This window comes from Amblyomma mixtum, chromosome 4 (genome assembly GCF_055824585.1).
Source record: "Amblyomma mixtum isolate Tamu chromosome 4, ASM5582458v1, whole genome shotgun sequence".
Taxonomy (NCBI): domain Eukaryota; kingdom Metazoa; phylum Arthropoda; class Arachnida; order Ixodida; family Ixodidae; genus Amblyomma; species Amblyomma mixtum.
This window is the reverse complement of record NC_143015.1, coordinates 148,251,357-148,265,398: the sequence shown is the minus strand read 5'-3', so window position 1 is coordinate 148,265,398 and position 14,042 is coordinate 148,251,357. Positions and strand designations below refer to the sequence as shown.

The window sequence follows — 14,042 nt, the reverse complement described above, 5'->3', positions numbered from 1 at the left end:
GTCTTAGAAAGTTTCTTTCTTTTTCCATTAGATAAATAGATGGTGTGCTAATGCACATGTCATTACCGCGTTGTGATATTTCATGAGCTTCCAGGATTTCCCTCGCCAATTGATCTTTACCCCTTCCTAAAATCTTCGTGCGGCTCAAAGAGGGAAAGCAACCTGGGCAGCTCTTGCAATGCTTTGGCAAGTGCTCATCAGTTTGCTGACGAAGCGAAGATGCGTGTTCACTCAGCCTCACGTTTAGACATCTGCCCGTCTGCCCAATGTACACACTTTCGCAGCGTAGAGGGATCTGATAAACAATATCTGTGGCGCATGAGACGTGTGGCTTCTTGTGTTTTGTGCTACACCCTGAATTCTTGGCGCTGTCATGATCTGCCAGAGCGCAAAGCTTTGCAAGCTTGAGGGGAGCTGAAAATACAACATCAATACCAAATTTTGCTGCCACTCTCTTCAAGTTGTGCGAGAGCCTGTGTACATAGGGCATAACTTCAAACTTCCTTTTCTGTTGTCCGGGTACATTTATCTTAGATAACTGTGTGTGTTCTCTTGTTTTGTGCAACTTTTTCTTTAGAGTTTCTGCGACAGCCACAAGAACATCGCCAGGAAAGCCTGCTTCTTTAAGTCTTCGAACCTGGTTGTCAAAACTACTACCAACTTTGTGCGGACATGACTTGAGGAGCGCCGACCTGAGACATGTGGCTGCTATGCCTCGCTTAATGAGCTTCTAATGAGAAGAGTCGTAAGGTAGAAGCGCTTTCTTGGATCGTGGCTCGTAAGCCCAGCAAAAATGACCAACAGAATTAAAATACAGGTGAATATCTAAAAACTGAATGGAATCGTGAGCCGGAAGTTCTATGGAAAAATTCAGTGACTTCATGATACCTTTGAATCGGGTTAAAATCGAGTCTGCAACTACACTCAAGTCATCTCTAGACGAAAGGTTGAGAAGAACAAGGAAATCATCTACATATCTAAAGACACGTACAACGCGCTCATCGTTCAACTGAGACTGAAGCAAACGTCCAAACTTGGCAAGAAAAATTTCACATAGCACAGGGGCGACACTTGAGCCAATGCATATCCCACGTTTCTGGACATAGAAATGTTCTTTGTAGCTTATGATTGTAGAATTGAGGTACAGGGCCAAGAGTTCCAGAAATGATTCAATACTAACACCACATGAATTCTGAAAAGACACCTCACCCGCCTCTTCAATACACTCTCTCACAGCAATGAACAGTTCATCGTGCGGCACCGTGTAAAAAAGTTCCTCTATATCCACTGAAAATGCAGAGTTTGCACCGCACACGTCACTCCGTAGAATGTCAACTAAGACGGCTGAGGAGGCGACTTTAAAAGGGTCCACAGTACAAAGGCTGTTCAGGTGACGCTGGAGGAACCTGCCTAGACGTGCCTGCCAGCTGTGTCGCTCTGTGATAATGGCTCTGAAGGGACATTCGGGCTTGTGGGTTTTTGCGTTGAAGAAAACTTTCAGTGCATCTCCTTTGCAGTTGCTCACCTCCTTCCACAGCCTGTCCAGCTTGCACTCTTTTAGCAACTGCAACGCCCTACTCTTAGCCTTAGCTGGCTTAAGAAGCGAGCGCTTAAAGTTCTTCTCAATTGCTTTTGTAGCCTTTGCATCATACATCTCCCGAGGAAGAACGACAAACCCTCCATCCTTATCGGCTTGCATCAGAGACAGCTTTGAATCACGAAAGTGCCCAACGACTTTGTTCACCTTTGCGTGTGTTCTTGTTCTTGTTTGAGACGTGTAGGCCTTTTCGAGAGTGTCAACACACTCCGAAATGCAATGTGTTCTCTCCTCGCCCCTGGCCTTCTCTGCTATTCTGTGAACCGAAGCAAGCATTTCGTGCTTCGGGACAGTGACCTCCAGACTGAACTTGGGGCCCTTTTCCAGAACGCGCTGAACTCCACTTGGTACTGAGGCATTCCCCAAGAACGTAACTGGAACTTTTCCTACCTGCTTCTTGGGATCGCGGATAACCTTGCAAAGGCTTCCCTAGGCGGCCCTGTGTTGCCCATCATCCCGGCTACAGCGTATATCACAGCATCTAGGTTCCGGCGACGAGCGTTATTAAGCGCGCAAGACACAACACTTTTAACATCGGTGGAATATCAGCATCTGAAATATTCCTGGAGCAGGAAAATTTGTCCATCTCGGCAGCTAGAAGTATCTCTGACGAGGTTGCGCTGCCGCATCCCCCCTCTAAATTTCTATCTGCACAGATCTGGTTTGGCGTTATCTCCCCTCTGTGCATTTTGCCGTGAGCCTGAATCTATCGATCATTTTTGGCTCCATTGTCGTCGTTTCACCTCTTTGAGAAGAAGACTCCTGGAGTTGCCCTTACAGCAACTTGGCCTTAGTTTGAGCAGCCCACAATTGCTATCATTTGGTGTCACCACACTTGGGTTCAGCCACAGGTCTGTTTGTGACGCTGTTCAAAATTTCTTGCTGGAATCTCATCGACTGCCTTGCTAAAGCTTTCAGTATTTTCTTTTTCATGCTTCGTTATTTTTCGAATTAATCTCTCTCTTTTCTCTCTTTCACTCTCGCTCCAATCCAAACTCCTTTATATATATATATTTTTATGATTATTATTATTTATAATTGTTATTATTATTATTACTATTTTTTTGTTTTTTCTTTTTTTCAATTTTTATTTTTTCATCCTCTCCGTGCCCTTCTTGTGGTAGACTCCCCCGGTGTTGCTCTCCCGTGTGCTTTTCTTTTGCCTTTACTATGTACAGGTGAATACCAACCTTTACCTCCCGATTCTTGGCCGATCCCCCAGAGTGGGTATGTGCCATTCTGTCATAGGCTACAACAACAACAACAACAACGACTCCTGGGTGTGTGCCTGCCGTGACGCGTCTTCGATCAACGGCCTCCGACCTATGCTTCGAAGACGCACCTGTGCAATATCAATAAATTAAAAATATTTTGCGAATATAAGGAAGGCCCCTAGGCAGAAGTTCATCGGAATCTGAAAAAGCAGAGTAATAAATCCGCTAAAAAATCAATAATGACAGAGAAAGGAGGAGCATTTTACGCGCCCAGGAAAGATGAGAAGTCTAAAAAAACTGCATGAAAACAACATGACAAAAGGAAGCGCGAATACGCCAGTGTTAAAAGATTAACATGTGGGAACAAAAAGCGAACAAAGCAATAAAAAATCAGGGATCAAGATGTCTGCTGCACACGAATGCCTTTACAAAAACGTTTTGTTAAACCTGTTACACATAGATAACGAAACTAAGGCAGTCCGATTCAAGCTAGACGGTTCAGTTCGACGTTGGAGCTTTCAAACTGATAAGAAAGCATTGAGTCATTTTAGATCCATTAGCATGATGTTCCATGCTTTAATGCTCCTAGATTACAAGATTTTCAAGGTAAAAAATTGGCTGTTGTTTAGCTCTGGTGAACCCTAGTTGAACTGCGAAAGCAAAATGAGCACGTTGTCTCTACCTCGCTTCGTTCTTTCGTTGTTGCCTCTCTTTCGCGCTCTCCGTAACGACTAGAATCCACTGAGGCGAAGCGCATATATATATATATATATATATACCCCGCGAGGCGACACCTCCTCTCCCTCTACCCCAGCGGAGCACATCTGGTAGGGCCAGCGGCGTCGACGGCGGTGCCATCTGTTGGAGCGCGACTGCGGCGTTGCTAGGCAACGGCGGCTAAAGGTCGTTCGTGGGCCACGGCACACGGCTGAAGTGAGGCCACGCGACGAGCCGAGATGGCTGGCGTATTGCTGCTTTCGCAAAAAAATCTTTAGCAAGTTTAGGTAACGGTCCCTGAAATGACGTTTCTGCTCCTACGTGGCAAAGAAAAGATGGATTTGCAATAGGGGTGGTTAAGTGGTCGTGACTATTTTCCAGCCGTGACTTCCTATCTGTCGGCAGTTGTTATAAGATCCGCAGTTCCATGCTTAAGCAAGAAAGAAAAAGCGGAGTCGTTTTTCGCTCGAAAAATAACTGTCTCCTAGCGCGAAAAACAATGCCACCATTAATCATAAACTAGTATACTGCCGTGTGAATAATGGTCAAGCTTATTTCTCTGGTACAATGAACTCCGGTGACCACACGTTTTCTGCTTGGTGTGCGACAGATATAAGGTGCAGCTTTACTGAAGCCGAAAATATTGTCCTCTTTCTAGGTTTAGAGAACTCTGCACGTCGAGGTTGGAGGCAGCTTTTTTCAGTGTGGTCGGAGTACGTATTTGCATGTTTTTTCTCCGAATACTTTTTATTTTATCAAGTTTTTGGTGCACTTGAGAGCCTTGCGCGGTAATGCTTCATATAGCTCACTGTTAGGGATATCTTACTATCGTACTCAACAGCCAAAGTCTTGCTAAACGGTAGCTAAACGTCCAGTTAAGAACTATTCCTAGGAATTTTCTGAGCGCTCAGAGTGCGAATCCGTTTTCTATTCTTTATGTGCGTTTTGGAGTACACTTTAAAGAAAAACCTGTATAGTTTGAATCGGAACAATCGCAAGCGAGAATTACTTTATAGTTATTGGACAGCTGATACGTACAAGCATATTAATACTGAACTACGACCTCTGTATGTACCCAAGCAGAGCATGTAATCGGCCTAATACCGCAAATGTATGTTTTCACTCTGGGTCTTTGTTGGACCGTCATTTGCCAATACGCTTCCACCCCGCCGCGGTGGCTCAGTGGTTACGGCGCTCCGCTGCTGACCCGAAAGACGCGGATTCGATCCCGGCCGCGGCGGCCAAATTTCGATGAAGGCGAAATTCTAGAGGCCCGTGTACTGTGCGATGTCAGTGCACGTTAAAGAACCCCAGGTGGACGAAATTTCCGGAGCCCTTCACTACGGCGTCCCTCATAACCTTATTTGCTTTGGGACGTTAAACCCCAATAAACCAAACCAATGCGCTTCCAATACTGGGCCGATTACCTGTGCACCTTAGGTAGCAGCAACGAAAATGGTCAGTTTCATGGAATGGGAAAAAAATGACCATTGAATTAGCTTTAGCTTTTCTTCTACAAGGCACCATGATGTTTTGGGGACCTCCACTTGTTCTACTAGAGCTGTTTCGTAATGCGCTCAAATCAGCTCGTTTTTGCAGACGGGGTAAAGAAACTAGGTCTTCATGGCGACCGTATTATTGGCGGTTGTCGTCTTCGCTACGGCAGCTCACGTCAGTGCGAATCAACAAAGTTTGAACACACCACTGACTCCCCAAGGTAAGAAAGTAGCGGTTCAATATTTCTAATTAAAAACGATTACAGGACATAAAGATTAGTTTGGTTTTTATGGGGTTTAACGTCCCAAAGCGACTCAGGCTATGAGGGACCCCGTAGTAGAGGGCTCCGGAAATTTCGCCCACCTGTGGTTCTTTAACGTGCACTGGCATTAAAGAACCCCAGGTGGTCGAAATTTCCGGAGCCCTCCACTACGGCGTCCCTCATAGATTAGTTTACTATTTATAGAACTAGATATATAATCGCTGTTTTACCACTACTGAAGCCTTCGTTTTGTTACCGATGAGAAGCGATAGAGACGGGGGTGGCCTCGTCTTTGTTTTTTTTTTTATACCCAAATGTGCGACGCAGAGAGCGTCAGAAAGTCTAATTTCGAAAACTTTGTGTAGGACTGCTTCAAGATGGGAAGCTAAGCGCTTTGAAGCGCCTAGAACGTTGCCGGGGCAGGGTTCCTCTTTAAGCCTTTTTTTTTTTTTGGGGGGGGGGGGGGGGGTGGCGGCGCATGTTCGTCCCACGACCGTTTGTGATGCTGTTGGCCGCTACGATCGGAAGCCTTTTAAGCTTCCTCTGCTGTCATTTTTAAGGCGGATGCCTTATAGGCTCATGACTCTCCGGCGTCTGCGTCCGCAGAAGTTGTCCACCCTAGCTGCCAGTAAACTGATGACGTCATGACATGGCGTGGTATGTCGTAACACGCAATCCATTGTCACACCTTAGCGATCAACTAACTAAAAACCGATGACGGCATTAACATGGCGTAGTATGTCGTAACACGAAATAATAATTAAACTAACCAATTAACATTTAAATACAGCAATTAATAAAAATCATTAATAAATCTGGTGACGTCATCTACATTGAGCAGTATGTCGTAGCGAGAAATTAGTTTAAATTATTAACAAATTTTAAAAAATGAAACGACAAAAACTGATGTCCTCATCAAATGGCGTCGTAAATAGTAACCGGAAATGTACCGCGCATGCGCGTGACGTCACCTATGACGTCGTCACCACACTAAGAGGGGCGGTAACAGAGGAGGACATGGCTTTCGCTTCATCGCACTTTAGGAAGGGCAAAGTGCTCCCCAGAATTTTTAATAGCTGAGTTGCACTTTTGGTGAAAGGCGGAGCAGTAGAGAGCACCAGTGCACACCCCAGAACAGAAGAGAACGTGTCATGTCATTACATGCAGCAAACTTTTCGCCACATCCTAACATCAATGCAGGCCCCGCTAAGCATATGCATTACACGCCGTGAAGTACTATACAGCGCCCGCTGCAAAGCACTGCACCTGCGTAGCCGAATATTTATTTTATTTATTAGTTACCTGCATCGCCCCGCAGAGCATTACAGCAGAGGGAGTACAGATTTCATTATAGGTATAAAACAATTATTGCAGTGCATGAAAAAATGCATCATTATATGTGATACATACAATGCTCGATGGCAAATTGTTCCAGTCTCGAACAGTTCTAACAAAAAAAAAAAAGAATAACGCAAGACTTCACTCTTGCAAGAAAATTCCCTGACCTTCAAACAGTGGTCCAGTCGCCTTGAGATATAGTGAGGTGCCTGGATATATTGTTCGCGGTTTATGCCAGTTTTCGAATAATAAATCTCATGGAAAAATTTCACTCTGATGTACCTTCTACGGTCCTTCAACTCTTGCCAGTTAAGTTTTCGTTTGCTTTCCGTCATACTAACTTGCCGATTATAATTACTGAGAACAAATCTAGCAGCCCTATTCTGAATTTTCTCTAATTTGCCTACACACTCAGATGTGTGTGTGTGGGTCCCAGCAGACAGATTCATATTCAAGTATTGAGCGTACATGACTGAAATACAGCTCAGTTTTTAAGTTACTTGGTAAATGGCTCAAATTCCGCCGTAGGAAATTCAAACGTGTTGCTGCCTTATTCGCAATGTAATTAATGTGCTTATTCCATCGTAAGTTCGCTGTAAAAAAGATGCACAGCACTGTAAGCCAGAAGTTGCTGAAGCAGTCACTGTAGAGGGGATGTTTTCAGGGCAGGAAGAGGTCTTGGGTGCACTAAGTTGTAAAGTACGTGGAAGACAGGGATGCTACCAAAGCGCAATTACTTTACTGAAAACAACTTCTTCCAACTTTTCTTCCGGCTAAAAATCAGCTGTATGGATCTTTCTGACAAAGTTGGTGCCGCGAAATAAGCACTTATTGCTGATGAAGTTGCATTCAAAGATGGAACTTTTTTTTTTTCACGCCCTTGGATTCAAACCTATGACGTCAAGACCAATAAGGACTCTGCCTAATGAGCGTTCAGAAGTTGAATGGCAGTATAGTCGACATCGTCAATTTTTGCATTAATTTTTTTACAGGGAAACCTCTTATAGCTTTGGTTTAGCCATACAGACCTGCATTCTAACGTAGATTCTAAAGCTTAAGCCTTGAGACTTTAGTGTCACGTCTCTTAAAAACCATCTTGGCTGGGGATCTTTGGCTAACCGTAGGAAACATTTGAGATTACAAATAATGCATCGCATCTATTTTGGAAAGCTGAGCATTGACAAAGACCGGTATCTGCTTCAACCTCACTTTTTTTCTAGACGAGTTGATCATCAGTGGAAGATCCGAGAGATTAAGTGTCGCACAGATATTTACAAAACCTCGTTCTTTCCACGGACGATCAATGAGTGGAACAGGCTACCAGCCGTCGTCACTGAGTGCTGCACGGAAGGTCAATTCCGCGCATTTTTATCTGATGTGTGACGTGGCGCGCAGTTGTCTTGCGCGTGTCTTTTTCATTTCGTTAGTGTTATTTTATTTGTGGAGCGTGGTTGTCTTCCTTCAGTGCATGTTTTTCCTCATCTATTAGTTGTGTGATTGTATTTCTGTTATGTGTATCTTTCGGCCAAATGAGCAGAAGTTATTGTGTTTCCCCCCCTGCAATAATGCCCTTGGGCGCTGCAGGTATCTGTAATAAATAAATAAATAAATAAATAAATAAATTAATAAATAAATAAATAAATAAATAAATAAATAAATAAATAAATAAATAAATAAATAAATAAATAAATAAATAAATAAATAAATAAATAAATAAATAAATAAATAAATAAATTGTAAGGGGTTTTTCGGGTACAACGCACAAAGCACAGCTCGACACAAAGCACTAAGCGCGGAACGGCGTTCACCGACAGGCACTGGTTCCAACGGCACCCACAGGAAGCGCGCGCTCGCCGAGAGCAGTCACGCTGCCGCGCGAGCACTTCTTCTTCATCACAATGGCCCCCGGCGAAGGAGGAGCCATCCTGGCGACTCACGGCGTGGTACACATCACGGGTTCGTGGTAGGGCTTGAGGCGGCTGATGTGAACGGTTTCACGGCCACGGCGGCGGTGGTCAGAGGAGGGTGTCAAAGGTTCCACAACGTAGTTCACGGGGGAACTCTGACAGACAACACGGTAGGGGCCGTGATATTTTGTGAGGAACTTGGACGACAGGCCAGGAGGACCAGAAGGGACCCAGAGCCAAACAAGGGAGCCGGCGGGTAGGTGGGCAAAGGGTTGACCAGAATCACGCCGTTCTTTCTGACGATGTTGGTCGTCAGACGTGAGGGATCGGGCTAGTTGGCGGCATTCTTCGGCGTACTTGGCGATTTCAGAAGCAGGCGAGCAGTCAGATGCGTCAGGATGGTAGGGGAGTATGGTGTCAATCAAGCAGGTAGGTTCGCGTCCATAAAGGAGGAAGAATGGCGAAAACCCTGTAGTAGACTGGACGGCGGTATTGTAGGCGTACGTCACAAATGGGAGTACGAGGTCCCAGTTAGAGTGGTCGGGAGTGACATACATAGTGAGCATGTCACCGAGCGTCCGATTAAACCTTTCGGTCAGCCCGTTCGTCTGAGGATGGTACGCCGTGCTTGTTCTGTGAACTACGCGACATTCTTGTAGAAGCGCCTGAACAACGTCGGATAAAAACACGCGGCCGCGATCGCTGAGAAGCTCGCGGGGAGCACCGTGGCGAAGAACGAGGTTGCGAAGAATGAAGAAAGCGACTTCTCTGGCTGTAGCCGTCGAAAGAGCGGACGTCTCGGCATAGCGCGTAAGATGGTCGACAGCGACGACAATCCAGCGGTGACCAGCAGTAGAAGGCGGCAGAGGCCCATAAAGGTCGATGCCCACACGATCAAACGGACGGGCAGGACAAGGTAAAGGCTGCAATGGCCCGGAAAGGCGCTGCGGTGGTGACTTGCGGCGTTGGCAGTCAAGGCATGAGCGAATATACTTTCGTAGAAAGGTATACATGCCGCGCCAGTAGTACCGGTGCCGAAGGCGCGTGTATGTTTTTAAGAGACCAGCATGGGCGTTCTGGGGTGCGGCATGAAAAGATGCGCAGACTTCAGCACGTAAGTGGCGAGGTATGACAAGCAGCCATTTTCGACCATCTGGCATGTAATTCCGGCGATAAAGAAGACCGTCTTGCAAAGTGAAATGGCGGGCTTGACGTCGAAGGGAGCGGGAGGGCGCTGACGTAGTGCGGCCGGAGAGGAGGTGCACGAGAGAGGTTATCCAGGCGTCTTTGCGCTGCTCCAGATGCATGTTTGGAGGGCGTAACGAAGAGAGCACGGGGTCAATGCTAGAGATTGTCGCATCGTTGGCAAGTAGCGGTGAGCGGGAGAGGGCATCGGCGTCAGAGTGCTTGCGTCCGGAACGGTAGATGACTCGAATGTCGTACTCCTGAAGTCGCAGTGCCCAACGACCAAGTCGGCCGGATGGATCCTTCAAGGACGAAAGCCAGCATAAAGCATGGTGGTCGGTGACTACGTCGAAGGGGCGGCCGTAGAGATATGGTCGAAATTTGGTTATTGCCCACAAAATGGCCAAACATTCTTTTTCGGACACGGAGTAATTGATCTCGGCTTTAGAAAGTGTGCGGCTGGCATAGGCGACGACATATTCATGAAACCCAGGCTTCCGTTGTGCCAGCACAGCACCAATGCCAATGCCACTAGCATCCGTGTGGATCTCGGTCGGAGCGTCCGGGTCGTAATGGCGAAGTATGGGTGGTGAAGTAAGGAGCCGGCGCATTGTAGCGAAAGCATCATCACATTTGGAGCACCACGACGACAAGGAATTTTGGGCTTGAAGTCGCGTCAAAGGTGAAATGATGGTGGCGAAATTCCGGATGAAGCGGCGAAAATATGAGCATAGACCGATGAAACTCCGCAGTTCTTTGGGCGTGGACGGCTTCGGAAATTCGGCGACCGCACGAAGTTTTGCGGGATCCGGAAGGATGCCGTGTTTAGAGACGACGTGACCGAGGATGGTCAGTTGGCGAGCTCCGAAATGGCACTTTTTCAAATTTAATTGCAGCCCTGCGGTGGTGGGACAAGTGAGCACTTGGCGCAGGCGAGTCAGATGCGTCGAAAAGTCGGGCGAAAACACGACGACGTCGTCAAGGTAGCAGAGGCACGTCTTCCAGCGTAGGCCCCGCAGGACATTGTCCATCATTCTTTCGAATGTAGCAGGGGCATTGCAAAGCCCAAATGGCATGACGTTAAACTCATATAACCCATCAGGCGTGACGAATGCTGTTTTTGCGCGATCAGCGTCGGCCATGGGTATTTGCCAATAACCAGATCTCAGATCGAGTGACGAAAAAAATTCTGCTCCTTGTAGGCAATCGAGGGCGTCATCTATGCGCGGCAGAGGATAAACGTCTTTCCGGGTTGCAGTGTTCAGCCGTCGATAATCCACGCAAAATCGGATAGAGCCGTCTTTCTTTCGAACGAGAACGACCGGGGAAGACCATGGGCTCTTCGAGGGTTGTATAATCCCGCGCTCCAGCATGTCGTCGACTTGCTCGGTGATGACGCGACGCTCCGAAGCTGACACGCGATATGGTCGCTGGCGCAGAGGAGGATGGGTGCCAGTATCGATGGTATGGGTGACAGCGGAAGCACGGCCGAGTGGAGTTTGGCACGCATCAAAAGACGAACGAAATTCGCACAAAAGGGCGAACAGCTGGTCACGGCACGCCGAATGAAGGTCTCGATCGATAGCACTGTACAGAACGTCAGACGGTGGTCGGTGTGACAGGGGAGCCGGAGTGAGAGCATCGAGCGACGGTGTAGGAGCGGCCTGGGCGTCGTCAACGACTTGTAGAAGTTCAGCCGATGCTACGTAACCAATGCATTCACCACGAAGCAAAGTCAAAGGAGTGGGCAGATGATTGCTGATGAGCATGGTTGCGGTGCCAGAAGTCATTGTGAGGACAGCGAAGGGAAGCGGTAGGTTCCTGCGGCGAACGAACAATTCCGAGGGAGTAAAGAGTACAGCTGTGTCGGGTGGGTCGGCTGGAGAGATACAGGACAGGGAGACTACAACGGACGAGGAAGCAGGAAGTTCGACATCATGGGAAAGGAGAAGTTTGTCCGGATACTCAGCGGTTTCGGCAGTGGAGTCGTCGGGTAGGACAGAGAGTGTGACTTCAGCACGGGCGCAGTCGACGACAGCAGAGTGGTCCGACAGAAAGTCCCACCCAAGAATGACGTCATGCGAGCAGGAGGAGAGTACCACAAACTCAATTGCGTAGATGACGTCTTGGATAGCAACTCGTGCAGTGCAAGCGGCGAGCGGCTGAATTTGCTGGGCGTCAGCAGTACGCAGTAAAATACCAGGGAATGGCGTCAAAACTTTCTTGATGCGGCGGCAAAATTTCGCGTCTATAACTGATACGGCTGCTCCGGTGTCTATCAAGGCACACGTCGCAACACCGTCTACTACAACATCAACGACATTGGCGGGGGACGTCAGAGGCCTTGTAAAGTTCGCCGAAGGCGCAGCTCTTGCCTCGTGAACTGCGCTCACTAGTTTTCCGCTTCACTGGAGCTGGCGCGGCGGCGCATCGGAGAGATGGAACGGCGCCGCGGAGAATGGGAGCGGTGCGGCGCGGCGGACTGGTTGTCAGTGGTGAATACAGATGGTGGCGAACTAGGCTGCACGCGGTACCGCTGCGTGTGAGGTCCGTATGCTGAGTGCGTCATGACGTCAGTAGGCGGGTAATAAGAGTGATTGCGGCAGTAGCGAGCGACATGTCCGGGAATGCCACAGGCAAAACAAATGGGCCTGTTGTCCCGAGTGCGCCATGGACGACCGTAGGGGAGGGGGGCCGACGCCATGTGCGGCAACGATGGTGGGGCGGGAACCCGATACGGCCGGACAGGTCGTGGTGCCAAGGGCGGCGGAGCTGCTGTGGCGTCGGAGAAATTGCCCGTGGTATGAGGAGCCGGGCGGGACAGGACGGCGGCGTAGGTAAGCGGGGCAGCCACTGCCTGCTGGGGGACTGGTGGCACGGCATCTGCGATCTGCAGGGCGTCTGCGACCTGTGCCTGGATGGTCTGCTGAAAGGCCGGCGGAAGTGCTGGTGACGGAGCTGGGGGCGCATGCACGAGCGCGAGTTGACGTGCAACTTCTTCGCGGATAAACCGCTTCACCTCTTGCATGAACTGGGGTTCTCCAGCGACCATGGCATCCGCAGATAGTACCTCGGCCTGCCGCAAAGGGCGACGAGCGAGGACGCGTTGCTTGCGCAGCTCCTCGTAGCTCTGGCACAAGCTGATGACGGAGGCAACGGTGTCCGGCTGCCTGGCAAGAAGCATCTGAAAGGCGTCCTCGTCGATGCCTTTCATAATGTGCTGGATCTTATCGGCTTCAGTCATCTCAGAATTGACGCGCTTGCACAGGTCTACGACGTCTTCCACGTAGCTGGTGAACGTCTCACCTGGCTGCTGCGACCGCTCACGCAAGCGCTGCTCAGCGCGGAGCTTGCGCACGCCAGGACGGCCAAATACCTCGGCAAAGCTCGTTTTGAAAGCCGACCAGGTGGTTATGTCTGCCTCATGGTTGCGGAACCACAGGTTGGCGACGTCAGCAAGGTAGAAAATAACGTTGTTAAGCTTCATGGTATCGTCCCAGCGGTTGTGCGTGCTTACCCGCTCGTAGGACGCCAGCCAATCTTCGACATCACTGTCACCAGTGCCGCTGAAGACAGCTGGGTCTCGCTGCCGAGGCATGCCAGCGCAGATAACAGGTGCTGGCGGAACCGATGACGGCGGCGGGGATGTGTTTCTCGGCATTTGGGTGGTAACGGTGCCGTTTCTCAGCTCCAGGACGGGATCAGAGTCCACCTCCACCACTTGTAAGGGGTTTTTCGGGTACAACGCACAAAGCACAGCTCGACACAAAGCACTAAGCGCGGAACGGCGTTCACCGACAGGCACTGGTTCCAACGGCACCCACAGGAAGCGCGCGCTCGCCGAGAGCAGTCACGCTGCCGCGCGAGCACTTCTTCTTCATCACAAAATAAATAAATAAATAAATAAATAAATAAATAAATAAATAAATAAATAAATAAATAAATAAATAAATAAATAAATAAATAAATAAATAAATAAATAAATAAATAAATAAAATACTTTAACTTGTCATAAATAATGAAATTTAGTTTAAGGTAATTTTTTAATGCAATTCAGTTACGATGGTTTGCAGGTTTGAAAGTGGGGAAGGAAAATCTCCCTCTTCATGCTTATTTGAGAGGAGAGAGAAAGGGCAACTGAGAGAACGAACAGAGAAAGACGGTAGGAGGCGCTGTGCAGCAATCAGATTTTGCGTATTCACATGTCCACGGCTAGGCTTATCTCTGACGGCTGTACCGCTGTAAAAGATACAACAGCTTTCGTTGATTAATGCACAAGGCTGCTAAGCTTAGCTTTACGAATTTTTTTCTTTTGTACCTCACAA

The 14,042-nt window shown here is 48.3% G+C and overlaps 1 protein-coding gene across 1 annotated transcript in view; it reads right to left on the bottom strand.

The window, feature by feature from the left end:
* The window catches only part of LOC149348699 (uncharacterized), a 54,441-nt gene extending 41,012 nt beyond the window's left edge, over window positions 1-13,429 (bottom strand). The window contains exon 1 of the mRNA XM_089541829.1: window positions 12,456-13,429. Within this exon, the coding sequence (XP_089397955.1) occupies window positions 12,456-13,378 (923 nt within the window). The 5' untranslated portion in view covers window positions 13,379-13,429. The remainder of the gene's footprint in view (window positions 1-12,455) is intronic.
* Window positions 13,430-14,042: the final 613 nt, after the last annotated feature.